This window comes from Eurosta solidaginis, chromosome 1 (genome assembly GCF_040869045.1).
Source record: "Eurosta solidaginis isolate ZX-2024a chromosome 1, ASM4086904v1, whole genome shotgun sequence".
NCBI lineage: Eukaryota > Metazoa > Arthropoda > Insecta > Diptera > Tephritidae > Eurosta > Eurosta solidaginis.
The window spans coordinates 368,300,990-368,316,281 of record NC_090319.1 but is presented as its reverse complement, the minus strand read 5'-3'; the positions used below and the strand labels follow the sequence as shown (position 1 = coordinate 368,316,281).

At 34.8% G+C, this 15,292-nt stretch overlaps 1 protein-coding gene across 12 annotated transcripts in view; it reads left to right on the top strand.

The window, feature by feature from the left end:
- Window positions 1–1,962: 1,962 nt before the first annotated feature.
- LOC137238205 (uncharacterized) overlaps window positions 1,963–15,292 on the top strand; it is a 137,298-nt gene continuing 123,968 nt past the window's right edge. For 3 of the 12 annotated variants that reach the window (XM_067762940.1, XM_067762941.1, XM_067762930.1), the window contains exons 1-2: window positions 1,982–2,134; window positions 11,626–12,024. In XM_067762940.1, coding sequence (XP_067619041.1) covers window positions 11,932–12,024 — 93 coding nt within the window. In that variant the 5' untranslated portion in view covers window positions 1,982–2,134; window positions 11,626–11,931. Of the gene's footprint in view, window positions 2,135–2,187; window positions 2,325–11,625; window positions 12,025–15,292 lie in introns of those variants that run through there. The other 9 variants (XM_067762936.1, XM_067762935.1, XM_067762937.1 and 6 more) reach the window with 9 other exon arrangements.

Below are 15,292 nucleotides of genomic sequence, written 5' to 3'. Positions count from 1 at the left end.
CCCGAAATTTTCGCGTTAAGATCATATACAACCACAGCTTTAATTTTCATATCGAAGGCATGCTAAACTAGTTTTAAGATCATCCTTAATACTGTCATGAAATAATCCCAAAGCTCTCTAGTAATATCCCCGAAGTTATACCAAAATAGTACCGGAATGATTTCGAAAGCAAACCCCCAATGAAATTGCCAGAAAATAATATTTTAATGGTCTCATTAAGTTATAAAGTTAGACCGAATCAATTCCGAAATTTTACCGAAATAGTCCCGAAATGATTCCGAAAATCTCGAAGTAATATGGAGATAGTCCCGGAATACCCCTAGAGATCAGGAAATAATCACGAAATTATCACTAATGAAACTACGTCGAAATGGTAACAAATTGCGTTGAAACTGTCATGAAATAGTCCCAAAATGGCCATAAAAACAATCATAAAATGATGCTAACATTAATCCAGGATCACCCCTAAAACATTTCCAAAAGGGTTCCGATAAGATTTCAAAGTAGTCCTAGAATGATCTATTAAGCAGTCCCGAGATAGTTGCGAAATGATTTCGAACGCAGTCTCGAAATAGTACCAAAATTTTCTGAAACCAATTCCGAAACTGTTTTTAAAAATACTGAAATAGTTTCAATATACTCCGAAAATTATACTCATAAGATCGGACCAAAGTTCCAAAATAGCCTCGAATTTATCCCGCACACCATCCGAGAAGATTATCGAAATGACCTAGAAATTATCACGGAACAGTCTCAAGACGATCCCAAAACTATTCCGAAGTTATCTTGAAAAGTCCCGAAATCTAAGGAAGGTACCGCTGCCCGACTAACTTTACCGCCCGTCACGACCGGTTCAATTGTACCCATTCAGGCTACAACATTCGCGTGACAAATACTGTAGTATTCCTATGCCGCGGAACCAAGATGATCCGATTTTCAAAGTAATATCATACAATCACAACATGGCCAGGCTCTCGCAGATCACTTTTAATCACACCAAAGAAGAACTCAAGGCCTTGATTGGTTCTGTGCTATACGAGTAGATGTTAAATGCTCTAACTGTAGAATCAATGGATAGCAGCCAATCCACCAGTGAGTGGTCGCACCCTTTGGATGGGACGAAACACTTCTACAACAACAACAACAATCCCACCAAACACATCCTTAATCGCGGCGGATTCCGCTTGAAAGACACTACAGCTATCGCGTACGATGAACATGCGGTCCTTAGAAAAAACTCCACCGCAAATCTTTCCACGATTCAGCTAACTGGTCTCCTTTTTGGATCTCGTACCAAGTTCCTCTCTCGAGAAAATGAAGTCACTGAAGCCCAAAAGGTGGCAGTTGTCATTACACAACATTTCCCTAGCTGGGATAAACTCGAAAACTGTAAGAAAGCTAGAGTGGTCGAAGTCGAAGACCCCATGGGCCCATCTCCCGAAGCTTAATCAACGTCAGAGCTGTAGAATTCTTACCTGCAATGTTCGCCGGTTGTAAGTTCAGCATCATAATCGTGGCCACGACAGGTGTGCAACTGATTCCAACTAGCGCTGTAAGGACACCAACATAAATCATACTTTGTTGCAGTTTTCAACAAAAAGTTAATCATACGTTAATCTGCCCAATGCTAATCAAAGGTTTGTATTTCACAACGCTACTCAACACCTGTTAATGAAATTCAGCTTTTCAGCCAACTGGCAGCTGAATTGGCTACAGACAACGAACGATTCACAAAAAGAAAATAACGAATTGGTTAAAAGTTACTAACAAAAGAGAACACACGTACACACATATAAAAACAACTGTACTACACCAACTGAAATGGTTGTAATATGTAAACATAGCAACAACTACACAGTAGAAGTAGAGAGGAGGAAGCATGGCTTAAATGTGAATGAGTGAATGAATGAATAGCGTGAAAGCAAATAAGGCAAAGCACAATGAAGAATAAGCCAAATATTGCCACCCTGACCAGATCAGTTTAAACGAGACAGCCGAGTGAAAAAGTTATTGAGCGCGGATCAAACCACTAAACTTGTAGAAGCTTGTGGAAAACGTGAAAAGTAAAGGAAAACAATAACAAAAAAAGAAAAATCAGCTTGAAGTGAAAATATCCACATATGTGTTTTTAGAGGTGACATTTAATGAAAACTTTGCGCAGGCGTGCCTTTTGTGTGATGGTTTTTGTTTTGCTTTATTATATTGTTTTGCGCATTTATGAAAACTTTTATATGAAAAGCAACAAAAACTGTGAAAATGGAGAAATAAAAAATATCGCGCAAGTGAAAATGTGACTAATATAGAGCTCACCTGCCTGTTGCAATGTTAGTAAGAGAGCTGAGGTTGAAATGAGTTGGGGAAAAACTTTGCTAAAATTCGTAAAGAAGCTTAAAGTCTTTTGTTTTACTGCTAAAGTTGTTAAATAACTTTGAAGTCATAAAAAATGTTATCTCCCATAAAAATTTTTTACTCACCTATACATAAATTAATCTCGTCTCGTGGGTGTCTACAAACCTTAATCTGTGATTACGCTATAAATAGGAGAGCTTGTATGCTGTTTTTATTGGTCTTATTACTACCGGGTGTTGCCATAGCAAAGAGAGTTTTTGAACCAAACATTTTGAAAAAAGCGCTAAAGTGATTAAGGTGGATGTTATACCCAGCTGAACTTGTACACAAGGTATTAATGCAAGGGAATAGAAGATATAGATTTTTAAATTAGCAAAACGTTTGTACGTTAACACAACAATAAAAACGCAAAGCAAAAAATAAAAAATATTTACAGGAACTTTATTGGATAGAATAAATGCGCAAACTCAACCCACTTCGAAATCGAAAAGTTAGCAAAATTTGAAAAAGGGTTAATTTATTAACGAATACTGATTAATTGATGCACCTTGACATATAGATTGACCCTGAAGGCAGGTTGTACATTTTTACAACTTTGGAAAATGGCCGTGGTGCCGCCTACATTTAAGAGAAGACAATTGAAAACTAAACAAATTTGTTACACGAGTTTGTTTGAACCCAGAATAGATTGTAATAAAAATTTTTAAAAGTCGGAGTATAAGCCCGCCCATATTTTCGAAGAATACCTGTAAACTGATGCAACTTTTTGGAAAATGGTCTTGATACTGCCTTTATTTAAGAAAAGAAAATTTAAAACTTACCAAACTTGCAACACGGCACAGAGAGGATTGATATTGAAAATAGCCTAAGTCAGGCTTTAACCACGCCTACTTTTTCGATATCGAAAATTTCGGAAAGTAGAAAAGAAAGCGATAGTTGAATAAAAAATACTGAAAAATTCTTTAAATTTGGTTAATAGATTGACTCTTTAACGCAAATTACAGGTTTAGCAGAACTTCGAAAAATAGGCGTGGCAAAGCCTTCATTTAAGAGAACAAAATTTAAGACTTTTACTTAAATACGTGAGTAATCTCATTTTGAAATTTGGCAGTAGTACTATTCCTCATGATTATCTATAGACCGGGTAAAATCTAGCAAAATCAGTTGACGACCACGCAACTTTTGGAAAAGTTCAACCGTATCGGACCTGTGCAACATGTATTGATATTGATCGAAATAAATTTGGGTAAAAAAAACAATGGTAAACAATCACTTAAGGCTTCTTTTATTCACGGATAGGACCATACATTTTCTGGTGAGCTACTTTATCGAATACTCGAAGACCCATCTCATCTTCGATCGAGACCATCCATAACTCCGAGCCATGTGTTCATTAGGACAGGTATTATGTGAGAGTCATGGAATGTGATTTTATTCCCCGAAAGATGGCTTATTTATCAATTACAATTAAAAGGCACTTGCTCGAAGTTTCCCAAATAGTTTCAGTTTGCATTTAATCCGACGTCATATTTCGAGGCGTGAACATCTCGAAGCGCCTGATTTATCAGAGTTCTAATTCCGAGCAGGCATTTACCAGCTATGATGACTGAAACCTTATCGGCTGCACCTTGAACGCCGAAGGATGGGGTAATACCACGCCATAAATAAGATTTTTGAAATAGATTAGTCCCTTGTTAAATTTTTAGAAAAAGAAGCTCCCAAGTTACATCCAAGGCAAAAAGCTACCTATGTAGCAAACTTCAAAAAATTTCTCATTCGTTTTCTATGCTTCTCTCTGTTTCTTTTCCTGCTTCTTTTGCTCTTGTCTTTAGCTTTTCTTATCATTACCTCTTCTCCTTCCTCTTTCTCCCACTCTTTGACTTCTGTTTCCCTTCCCTTTTCTCTTTTTCCTCTACCTTCCCCTTTCCTCCTCTCTATGCCCCTATTCCTTTTCCTCTTCCTTTTCCCCTTCTTCTTCCACTTCCTGTTCCTTTTCCCATTCCTATTTGTATTTACACTGTCGCTTTTAGTCCTGGAATTGGTGAATTTATTTTCAGATAAAGAGCGATTTTTTTTATTCTTTATCAAAAAGCACTAAATTTGTTCAAAATGCACCCAAGTGGTAACCGTAGTAATTTAATAGTTACTCTCCTTATGTCTAACGAACTTGAGCTGCATTGCTGTTAGTTTTGTTAGTGTCTACATACCTGCTACCACAGTTTCGCCCATTTGAAAATGTGTTCGATCCACCTCGTGCAAATGTCAGTAAGAGAATTCACACTCTCTTAAATCTCTATTGGATTGACTCTTAAAAAATGACTAATTTTTAACACCTTCACGTTTTTGTGTTGCATTTGCTTCGATATAAACGTACATATATGTCTGAGACACTACTTTTTCTAAAAAATCATCACTTCTAATGACTCTTTTGCGTTTTACGTTTTCCTTCTCGTCTGTACCGAAATTGCGAGAAAAATAATGATTGGCGCGCAAAATGCGATGTCAAGGTTGAGCAATCAAATTTTGCCAAATTATATGCAACCATGGCGCCATGCAAATTTTTATACATCCATAATTTTGCTTAAATTCTAAGTTACCACACGAAAATTATTTAAGCATAAAGTCAAAAATTATTGCAAGGCAACAAACAAAAAATAGTAATAGCAAATTCTATCAAATTTCGTGAATTAAATTCTTATTATTTATTTTATTTTTATTAAACTTTCATGAATTTTGTTACGGATACTGTGCAAATAAATCTGAAAAACACGTTCGAAAAATTTCGAAAATTCCATAAATCTTTTTCGAAATTTCAGGCTTTTCATTTGGAGTTCTCTGAATTTTTTTTAATAAAAAGTTTTATAGCCCAATCAATCTTTGTTCCACAAAGTACAAGCTATTTATCTCCCAAATTTTGTTTGATTTTTAAAAATTTATTTCCGAACGGTGTTTTAGTTTTAGTTTCAAAATTCACAAACGTTTTTTCTTAAAATACCAATTATAGAAACCGAAGAAGAGGAAATATAATAAAACTGCAACTGCTGTTTTTCTGTTCGCTGCTGTGTTTTATTTTATTAATTGGGTATTCTTTGTGTTACCGAATATTCCATACAGTTCAGACAACGAACGTCCTCTTCTGGTATTATAAAGTTTTTTGGTTATCAAAATCTATTACTGTCAGACTCAATATCCGTTATTTTGCCTGAAAATAAATGTTCGTGTATTTGAAAGTTTTTCCTCGCGCCTCCTAATTTCTCCCTCTTTATTCCTTTTTCACCCTCCATCGTTCTACTTACTCCTTTTTCTTTTTTGGTTTTGTCCTTATCTCTTCCTCCTCCTCTGGCCTATTTTTCTTACCTTCCGAGAGGACTCCTTGGCATTCTTCCTTCCTCTTACACGTTTTCTTCCTTATTCTATTTATTTTCTCTTCATATTTCTCTTTCTCCTCCTTTTCTTTTTGATTTTCTCTTCCTACATCGCTTCTTCTCCCTCTTCCCCTTCTGCTGTGCTTCCGATTCCGGTTCCGCTTTCTCTATCTCTTCCTTCTTTCTTTTCGTTTTTTCTTATTCCCCTTCCTCTTAATCCCTCTACAATTTTCTTTGTCCCGCTCTCATTTCTGTTTCTATGTTTATTCCTCTTCTGCTCGCATTCCCTATCCATCTTGCTAGCCCTATCCTTGTCTCATGTCATAGGTGTTGTCCCCCGGTTTGTTATCGATTTATTTTTAAAAGTAATCGAGTTTTTATCAGGTATTTATCGAAAAGTTATCGATTTACCATTGAAAAGATACTGATATGTTATGAAAAAGCCATTCATTCGTTTTCGACGTGTTACTGTGAAGTAATCGATTCGTTAAAGACTTAAAACAAAAAGTTATTGTATTTGTTATCAAAAATTTATCGATTTAATACGAAAAGATATAGGCTTTTTATCGACTCACCGGCTTGTTGTGAAACAGACACCGGAAAAACTTCAATATACCACCGATTACACATCTGTTACCCGTCGATAACAAGCCGATACGAAACTTAAAAACCCCGAAAACGTGACGATAACAATTCGCTATCGATAGTAAGCCGATTACTATACAATAACTTGTCGGTATCGGCTGCTACCAAAAAGAAACAGATGAAGCTCTGCTTTAAACATACTTGTTTGTTTCCTCTGTTGTGGTTTAACTTCAACCCTAGGGCGAGCTCGAACTTCACGCATTTACGTTCAAGTCTTAACATATCTCCAAGTATACGACCATTGCCAGATAAGCTCTCTTCCCCCACTTTGAATTGTTGATGAGTGCACTACTAGATGTTTTTGCGGTTTCCTTACATCTCCATTATGTCAATATATATTTAGGTGTGTAAATGAATCAAACCAAATGTCGCTTCAGTTACCTGCTAAGAAAACTATACTTAGATATGATAATTGTCAATTGTATTTTGCGTTTTTCTTTTTTGTGGTTTTTTCCCAGATTTGAAGCTACTGATATTCTCGCCACAAACTCGTGGCAACACTTCCTAGAAATTATTATGTACATCAGATATCGACAAGCCCATATAAATATCACTTGAAGTAATCAAAAGCATTTCAAGCGTTTCCTTTTACTATTATTATTATATTTTTTTTAATATTTTATTATATGAGTCAGTGAATATAAAATAAGAAGACAAATGCATTTCAAGTGAATGTGATGTACGGTTTTATAGCCCTTTTTTCAAAATCGCGAGCATTCATGAACGATGCGTCATTTAACTCAGAATAGATGCTTTTTTATGAGTAAGCTTATTTTTCAATTTAATAAATAAATAAATTTGAAATTTTAAAAGAAATATAATAAGTCATAGGCAATTATATGTAATAATGTAATGAAAATTTTGTACAAAGTTCAAGGTATGATGAAATATCTACCTGTTTGGAGTGCTTTCATAAATGTTTTATTATAGCAGTCCTGATCGTCGACGGTATCGAGAGGAGATGGAATAGCCCCTGGAGTATTGGAAATAAAAAGGTCTTAAATCAATGACTAGCGAGCTTTGCTACACTCGTCCAAAGTCGCTTGGTACGTTAAGCGCCAATTAAAAACGAAAAAGATAAGAATGAAATCTTCGAGACCATTTCGCTTTGGAGAAAGCTTGAGATAACTTAGAGACTTGTTTAAGAACTTTTCCGAGTAATTCCTATACTTACTTCGAAAGTAGTTTTTTTGTTTTTCTATTGATTTTCGCACCATTTTATGGTTATTTTCGGAGGCATTTCTTTTATATGTATTTCGAAAGAAAGCTGAGACATTTTTTTGCGGATTTCTTTGCACAATCATTTTGGAATGTTTTCGAGCCATTTTAAGTATACTTACAGCTAATTTTTAGATTATTTTCTTAGGTCTTATTCAAAACTAGGAGGTTGGTTAGTTGTCACGAAGCGGGTGGATATGTTTTCTTCTTTACCTTGGGCAGGGGTTGCTTAGCCAGGGGTAGACGTTGTCAGTAGATGCGTTATTAGGCGGGAAGAGAGAAGCTTGAAAATATATTCACTCCAGTTGGCACACTTGCGAGGATTTAAATAAGTTTTGGATCATTTTTTGGACACCCCGTGTTAATAACTGTGCGCTAAATGGCAGGTGACTGCATGGAAGGCGGATTTTTACCAGCCGGTACTCTGTGGGTAAGTTGCTGGCCTGACGAAAAGTGCTTGCTAAATAAACAGTGCTTCCTAATATAACATATCGGTCTTCATTCAGAGTCAGAGCTGAGGAGAAGGATTCCTATAGCTGTGTGCAGCGAACCGTTCTCATGTATCTCATGTACCTGGCGATGATCGAGATAGGATAAAATAGTACTAATCGTCGGCCATGCAATGACGGCACCCCTTCCAGTCAGCCATATAGCGGTAGTTTTGCCCCAGTTGCTAGACATCATCAATACCCTGTTTCAATAATCCCTGAAACGTACACGAAAGGCACCGGAGCTCCGTAAAACCGGCTCAGCTAATGCCAATGATAAGGGGAAGGGGTTGCTCACCCTCAATTCTATAGGACGGCGGGTGAAATAACCTAAAATATTGTGGCCATCCTAGTAATCGAATGGTGACCCATTCACTGTAATGTTTCGGCAAATCGGGGTTGTAAAACATTAACATTCATTTTCATTGCCAATCAATGATTGTCGTTCTTTTTTGTTTGTAATCATGTTTGATTGTTTTTATTGTGATTGTAGTATTTGCAAGCTAAAATGAATTCACAATCAATTTACAATCAAATATTGCAATTAAGTTGGATTGCCTTTTTGTGACCGTAACAAAAAAAGCGATCAATTTGATTGCACGGAATTTATAGACCAAATCAAATGCTGTGATTGCATTCAACGATTGTAGCCGATGCGTGCTTGCAATCAATGATTGTAGCAGAAACGATATTACAATCGCATACATACAAATGATTGTTCATTACAAATTTTTATACAATCAACGATTGCAAGCAAGGAGCGATTGCAATCAAATACTACGAAGTGATTATAGATTCTTATTTTACAATCATCAAAAAAACAATCACACATGACTAAAGTGTAATGTGGTTGCAACATTTAACAGCTCTGTGGAAAAATAACTGTTTGTTAGGCACCGCAGCGTGCTGCCGCTGTTCGCCAGCTGACGCTTGCTCAGTTCTTCCTTGCTGTCTGTTGCCAGCTGGCCCATGTCTCCAATGCTGGTGAAACAAAGTATAGTATTAGGCACCGATGAATTTGTTTATCCTGATATTGTAACGCAATATTACAATGCTCAAAGTATTCCAATAATTTTTGTGAAAAGTCCCTTAAACATTCCCAAAGTACTCTCAATTAAATAGTAACTGTTTCGGAATAGTCCCTATATGACCCTCTAAAAAACCCACAAAAGAATCCTGCAATATTTGCGATGTTATTTCGAAAATCTTTTCCAGTTTTTCTTAATTGTGCCATGAGTGGACTCGAATAACCCCCGAATTGTCGCGATTTTTATTTTTATTTTTTATTAAAATTACTACCGACTTGTCTCAAAATTTTCTAAAATAACAAGTAACCTTTTATCCAAAACTGTTTGATTGCAGAAGAATTTACTCAACATTTCTTTATTAACAAAACTAATTGTTTCTGGTAAGGCACGTTCATAACATGATTTCAATTGACGCATTGTAAATAAATAGGAATTCGCTTTGAAAGGTGTATCTACCCGAAATTATTAATAAATACATATGTATGTAGGTATATGAAATCATTTATGCAAAACTCGTATTTGCCGCATTTTAATTCTCAACGTAAACACCAAAAGCAGTAAAAAATATTCATAATTGTTAAAACATTTTTCAAAATGATTTTATAAACAGAACCTTCAGAACACTGTATTTAGAATAATGCTACATAAAAACATGTAAGGAAGCTTAAGTTCGGGTGTAACCGAACAATACATACTCAGTTAAGAGCTATAGTGACAACATAAGGGAAAATAACCATGTAGGAAAATGAACCGAGGGTAACCCTGGAATGTATTTGTATGATATGTGTATCAAATGAAAGGCATTAAAGAGTATTTTATATATTGGTACCAAACGAAAGGTGTTAATGTGTATTTTAAAAGGGAGTGTGCCTTAGTTCTATAGGTGGACGCCTTTTCGAGATATCGCCATAAAGGTGGACCAGGGGTGACTCTAGAATGTGTTTGTACGATATTGGTATCAAATTAAAGGTACTAATGAAGCTTTTAAAAGGGAGTGGTGGTAATTGTATATGTGAAGGCGTTTTCCATATATCGACGAAAATGTGGACCAGGGTACCGGTAATTTATTTATATATGTAATACCACGAACAGTATTCCTGCCAAGATTCCAAGGGCATTTGATTTCGCCATGCAGAACTTTTTCATTTTCTTCTACTTAATATGGTAGGTGTCACACTCATTTTACAAAGTTTTTTCTAAAGTTATATTTTTCGTTAATAAATCAATCCAATTACCATATTGCATTCCTTTTTTCGTATTTGGTATAGAATTATGGCATTTTTCGTAATTTTCGATATCGAAAAAGTGGGCGTGGTCATAGTCGGATTTCGGCTATTTTTTACACCAATTCAAAGCGAGTTCGGATAAGTACGTGAACTGAGTTTAGTAAAGATATATCGATTTTTGCTCAAGTTATCGTGTTAACGGCTTAGCGGAAGGACAGACGGTCGACTGTGTATAAAAACTGGGCGTGGCTTCAACCGATTTCGCCCTTTTTCACAGAAATAAGTTATCGTCCTAGAATCTAAGCCCCTACCAAATTTCACAAGGATTGGTAAATTTTTGTTCGACTTATGGCATTAAAAGTATCGTAGACAAATTAAATGAAAAAGAGCGGCGCCACGCCCATTTTGAAATTTTCTTTTATTTTTGTATTTTGTTGCACCATATCATTACTGGAGTTGAATGTTGACATAATTTACTTATATACTGTAAAGATATTAAATTTTTTGTTAATATTTGACTTTAACATTTTTTTTTTAAGTGGGCGTGGTCGTTCCCCGATTTTGCTAACTTTTATTAAACGTACATATAGTAATAGGAGTAACGTTCTTGCCAAATTTCATCATGATATCTTCAACGACTGCCAAATTACAGGTTGCAAACTTTTAAATTACCTTCTTTTAAAAGTGGGCGGTGCCACGCCCGTTGTCCAAAATTTTACTAATTTTCTATTTTGCGTCACAAGTTCAACTCACCTACCAAGTTTCATCGCTTTATCCGTCTTTGGTAATGAATTATTGGATCTTTTCGGTTTTTCGAAATTTTCGGTATCGAAAAAGTGGGCGTGGTTATAGTCCGATTTCGTTCATTTTAAATAGCGATCTGAGATGAGTGGCCAGCAACCTACATACCAAATTTTATCAAGATACCTCAAAATTTACTCAAGTTTCGTGTTTACGGACGGACGGACGGACGGACGGACATGGCTCAATCAAATTTTTTTTCGATCCTGATGATTTTGATATATGGAAGTCTATATCTATCTCGATTCCTTTATACCTGTACAACCAACCGTTATCCAATTAAAGTTAATATACTCTGTGAGTTCTGCTCAACTGAGTATAAAAAACAATAGCTGAGCAAAATATTAAATAACGATCTATGTGATTCGCATAAAAACCAGTAAAATTAATAAATCACAAAACCAAAACCAAAACACAAAAACCATAAAAATAAGCACCCACGCAAATGTCGTTTTTTATTTCTCTTATTGTTGTTTTTTTTTTCCACAAAACAATAACGCAATAGAATAAATTTTTAGCCAACATTAATTCTCAAGAGTCATCGTTAAATAAATTCAAATCAAACAGTAGCCGATATTGAGAGCGACAGCAACTACAAAGCTTTTACTGCTAAAGTGAAAAAAATATAAATATTTAAAATAATTGTTATAAATTTTTTAGTGCAGAAAAAAATCATCAAATTTTAAACTCGTGAAAAAGTAAAGTACCGCATTATTGCTTAAGTGCAATTAACTAAACGTAAATTTTTGAAATTCTGTCGAAAGAAAGCGTGCAATTGAAATAAACGAAAGACTTAAGCGACAAACGCGATATGACCACACAAGCGCATACAAAACAAATTGTGGCTGCTAGAAGCCAGCTGCTGGCAGCGTTGCTAATTTTCATTAGTCTGCTTTTTAGTCAGGTAAGTGTGGAGTTTTTATGAGTTTCGTTATTATGGTGTTTTTAAGATTACGCGTAGTGTGTGACTCTGTCATATGGAATGAACTTTAAATTTGTTTGCTTTTTTCTATTAAAAGCTTGACGCTTGGCGGTAGCGCAGAATTGTCACATAATTTTTTATTATTATATTTTGAGTGCAATAAAAGTAAATATTTTAGGTATAAAAGAAATTTTATTGTATTAAAATTGAGAGAAATTTTTAATTTAATTTAATTGCTCTCTAAATTGCCATCAAATAGATTTCCGTACTGGCGGTAGAAGAAGTAATCGCGTTTTACATAAAAGTGCGTCACTGTTAGAAGTAATAACCATAAGAAAGCTAAAAAATGGTAGCCTCCAACGACTTTGTTTGTTTCGATATAACTAAAAGCAATGCTACTGAAATTGTTCGTATGAATTACTGGTCAAAGTTTAGTTCTTTCTAAGGAGCATTAAAAATATATATGTATAAACTTTAAAACTAATCCATATTTTGAAAATATTAGAAGGATCTGCATAATCACTCCAGTGCAATCACTTAGGTACAACTCTGAAATAAATACGGTACTCTAAACTCTAAAAGACTTCGAAATAACTAAAAAATATTTAGAAAAGAAAACTTCGAAACAAAAAAATTAATTTAAAAATTGCTAAATTCTTAAAATATTCGCAGTAACTCCAAAGAATAACTCAAAACAGCGAAATACTTCCGAAAATACAAGAATTAATTCCAAAAAATGACTACGAAAAAGTTCGGAATTACATACTCCGCAGTTTAGGGGAAATTTAAAATCATAATGCTATAAAAATATTCGGTGTAGCTTAGAAGGCAGATTCTAATATTACGAATAATTTTTAAAAATAATTACGAATACCAGTTGTATTAATTTGAAGTATTTAAGCTAGTGGATGAATGCGTTGTAGTCCTATATGATCTGCGAGCAAAAAACAAGGTTTTGTTAGGATGGGTTCCTGGCCACCAGGGACATAATGGTAATCAATAGGCAGACTGCTTTAGCAGCAATCTATGGACTAGAGCCCTTCTGTGGACTCACAAAGACACACATTAGAGAAACCATATGTAAGTGTGAAACAAAGCAACTCAGAAAACACAGGATTTAAAGCTCAGAGAAAACGCAAGACAAATTTTGTATACTACCAGCAACGGGAGTGTCAGCCAAACTCATTGTTCTAAGCAGAGAGGATCTACGAACTATCACTGCGTACTTTAGGAGACAATGTAGTCTACAATTTTACGTATGTAAGTTAAATCTATGCGATATACAAATCTTTCACTTTTGTGAGCTCGAGAAACTTTCGAAACACCTGCGCAAATGCGTCGCTCTGGCAAGGCAGATACTCTCCCATCAAGTAGCGTGACTCTTAATACCTTCGTAATATGGAGTAAAAAGCCTGAAAAGTACATTAAGTGCCTCCACATGCAGCAATACGTTGAAAGGTTAAGCATAATAGATATAAGTAAAGGTAAAGGCAATAAAACTTGGAAGTATTCGTAAAAATAAAAAAACTTTTAACATTCTAAAAATATTCGAAGTACCTTCAATTAAAGGAAGTATTTTATGTCGCATCTAAAAAAAATTGTGAGTTTGCTCTTGAAAGTCTGCTATTATTTTGAAAAAGATTTTACCCATCTGGATGCCTTTATATGTAGTATCGATACTTTTCTCGATACTTATCCCCGATACTGTACCAAGTGCCGATGGTCTACATGTTTCAGATCAACAAAGTTCAGTCCATTAACACTATAACTTCAGCATAAAATGAGATCGTCGAGGATGCAGTATAAGCTTCGCACTCAATTTAAACCGACTTTTTGATAATGGTGGTAAAATGAAAGTACGTGTTTATTGTCCAGAATCACTAGCCCCAACAAAATAATGAAAAGCTGCTAACTCCATAAAATTTCAATACATGTAAAATTGTCATACAATATAGTTTTTTAAAGTTTAAGAGTTTTACAAGCCGTAAATCAAAATCTATTGATATTTTTTTGCCATATGGCGGAAATGTGGTCCTTGGTGTTATATATAGATCCGATCAAAGGCGAATAAGGACCACACCTACTTTGAAAAAAGGGGCTTACAGTTTTAATATTATAGAACTTTCCAATATATATATGTATATATATCTGGGATGTAACAATACTTCCAGTAGAGATATGATAGTACAAAGTACAAAAGTAAAAAAAAAGAAAAATCTTTATGATACCCTTCTATTTAGTTAATTTGTCCAAAAAATCGTTGAGTGCAATGAAAAAAATACTTGACGCGATTTACCTCCGAGGAGGTAAATTCTCTTCCAATTTGCGTCGTGCTATTTTTTATTTTCCTTACAAATGGAGGGGAGAAGACCTGCATATTTCATTCCGATTCCTAACGGTATCCGCAAGGCAGATGAATTTTCACGGGGAAGCTTTCATGGGAGAAATACATTCGGCGTGCTTGCGAAACAAATGCCGAGGGGCGACCCACCCCGTTAAATACTTTTTTCTGACTTAAAAAGACTTTTTTTAAATGCCATAAGTCGATCAAAAATATTTTAAATCATTTATTGTTCGTGACGTTTCCTTAAAATATATGTAAGAGCACACAATTAGATATATATGTAGTGTTCGGTTTCGTCCAAACTTTTACTTCCTTATTTGTTGTCTACTAAATTCAAAACATAAGATCTCATTTTAAAAAAAAGTTTTTTCACTTTTGATAGAACTGCCGAAGTACTCACTTGGACCGAGTATACTCAATACTTTTTACTGAGTATGAGTACTAGCATCGATACTTCGATACGAGTATTTTATATGAGCACCGATATCGATACTTTTTTTAAAAGTTCTATCACTATTTGTAGAAACGAGCTACATTTTAAACTATCTCTCTTATGTGTTGCTATTTAGAATATCTACTTTTACAAGGTTGCCAAAAGTGACTTATTTTGAAAAAAAATTATTTGTTTTTTCCTGCTCACACTTTCAATTCGTACAATTAAATATAAATTAAAAAAAAAATATTTTACGGTTTTACATACTCGTTCTTTCAAATCATACCTACATATGTAAGTGCATAATAAGCTTGCAGCAATTGCTTTTCTTGCTTTTCTTGCGCTTATTTCCTTTCAACAAAATTCAAAAGTTAAAGTTTCACTAGAAATTACAGCGTTTTCGCCGCTCGTGCTTATCTGCTTAAAGTAAACAATTGCGCCTCGTGAACTTTTGTTTTGAAAAAGAGTCATTA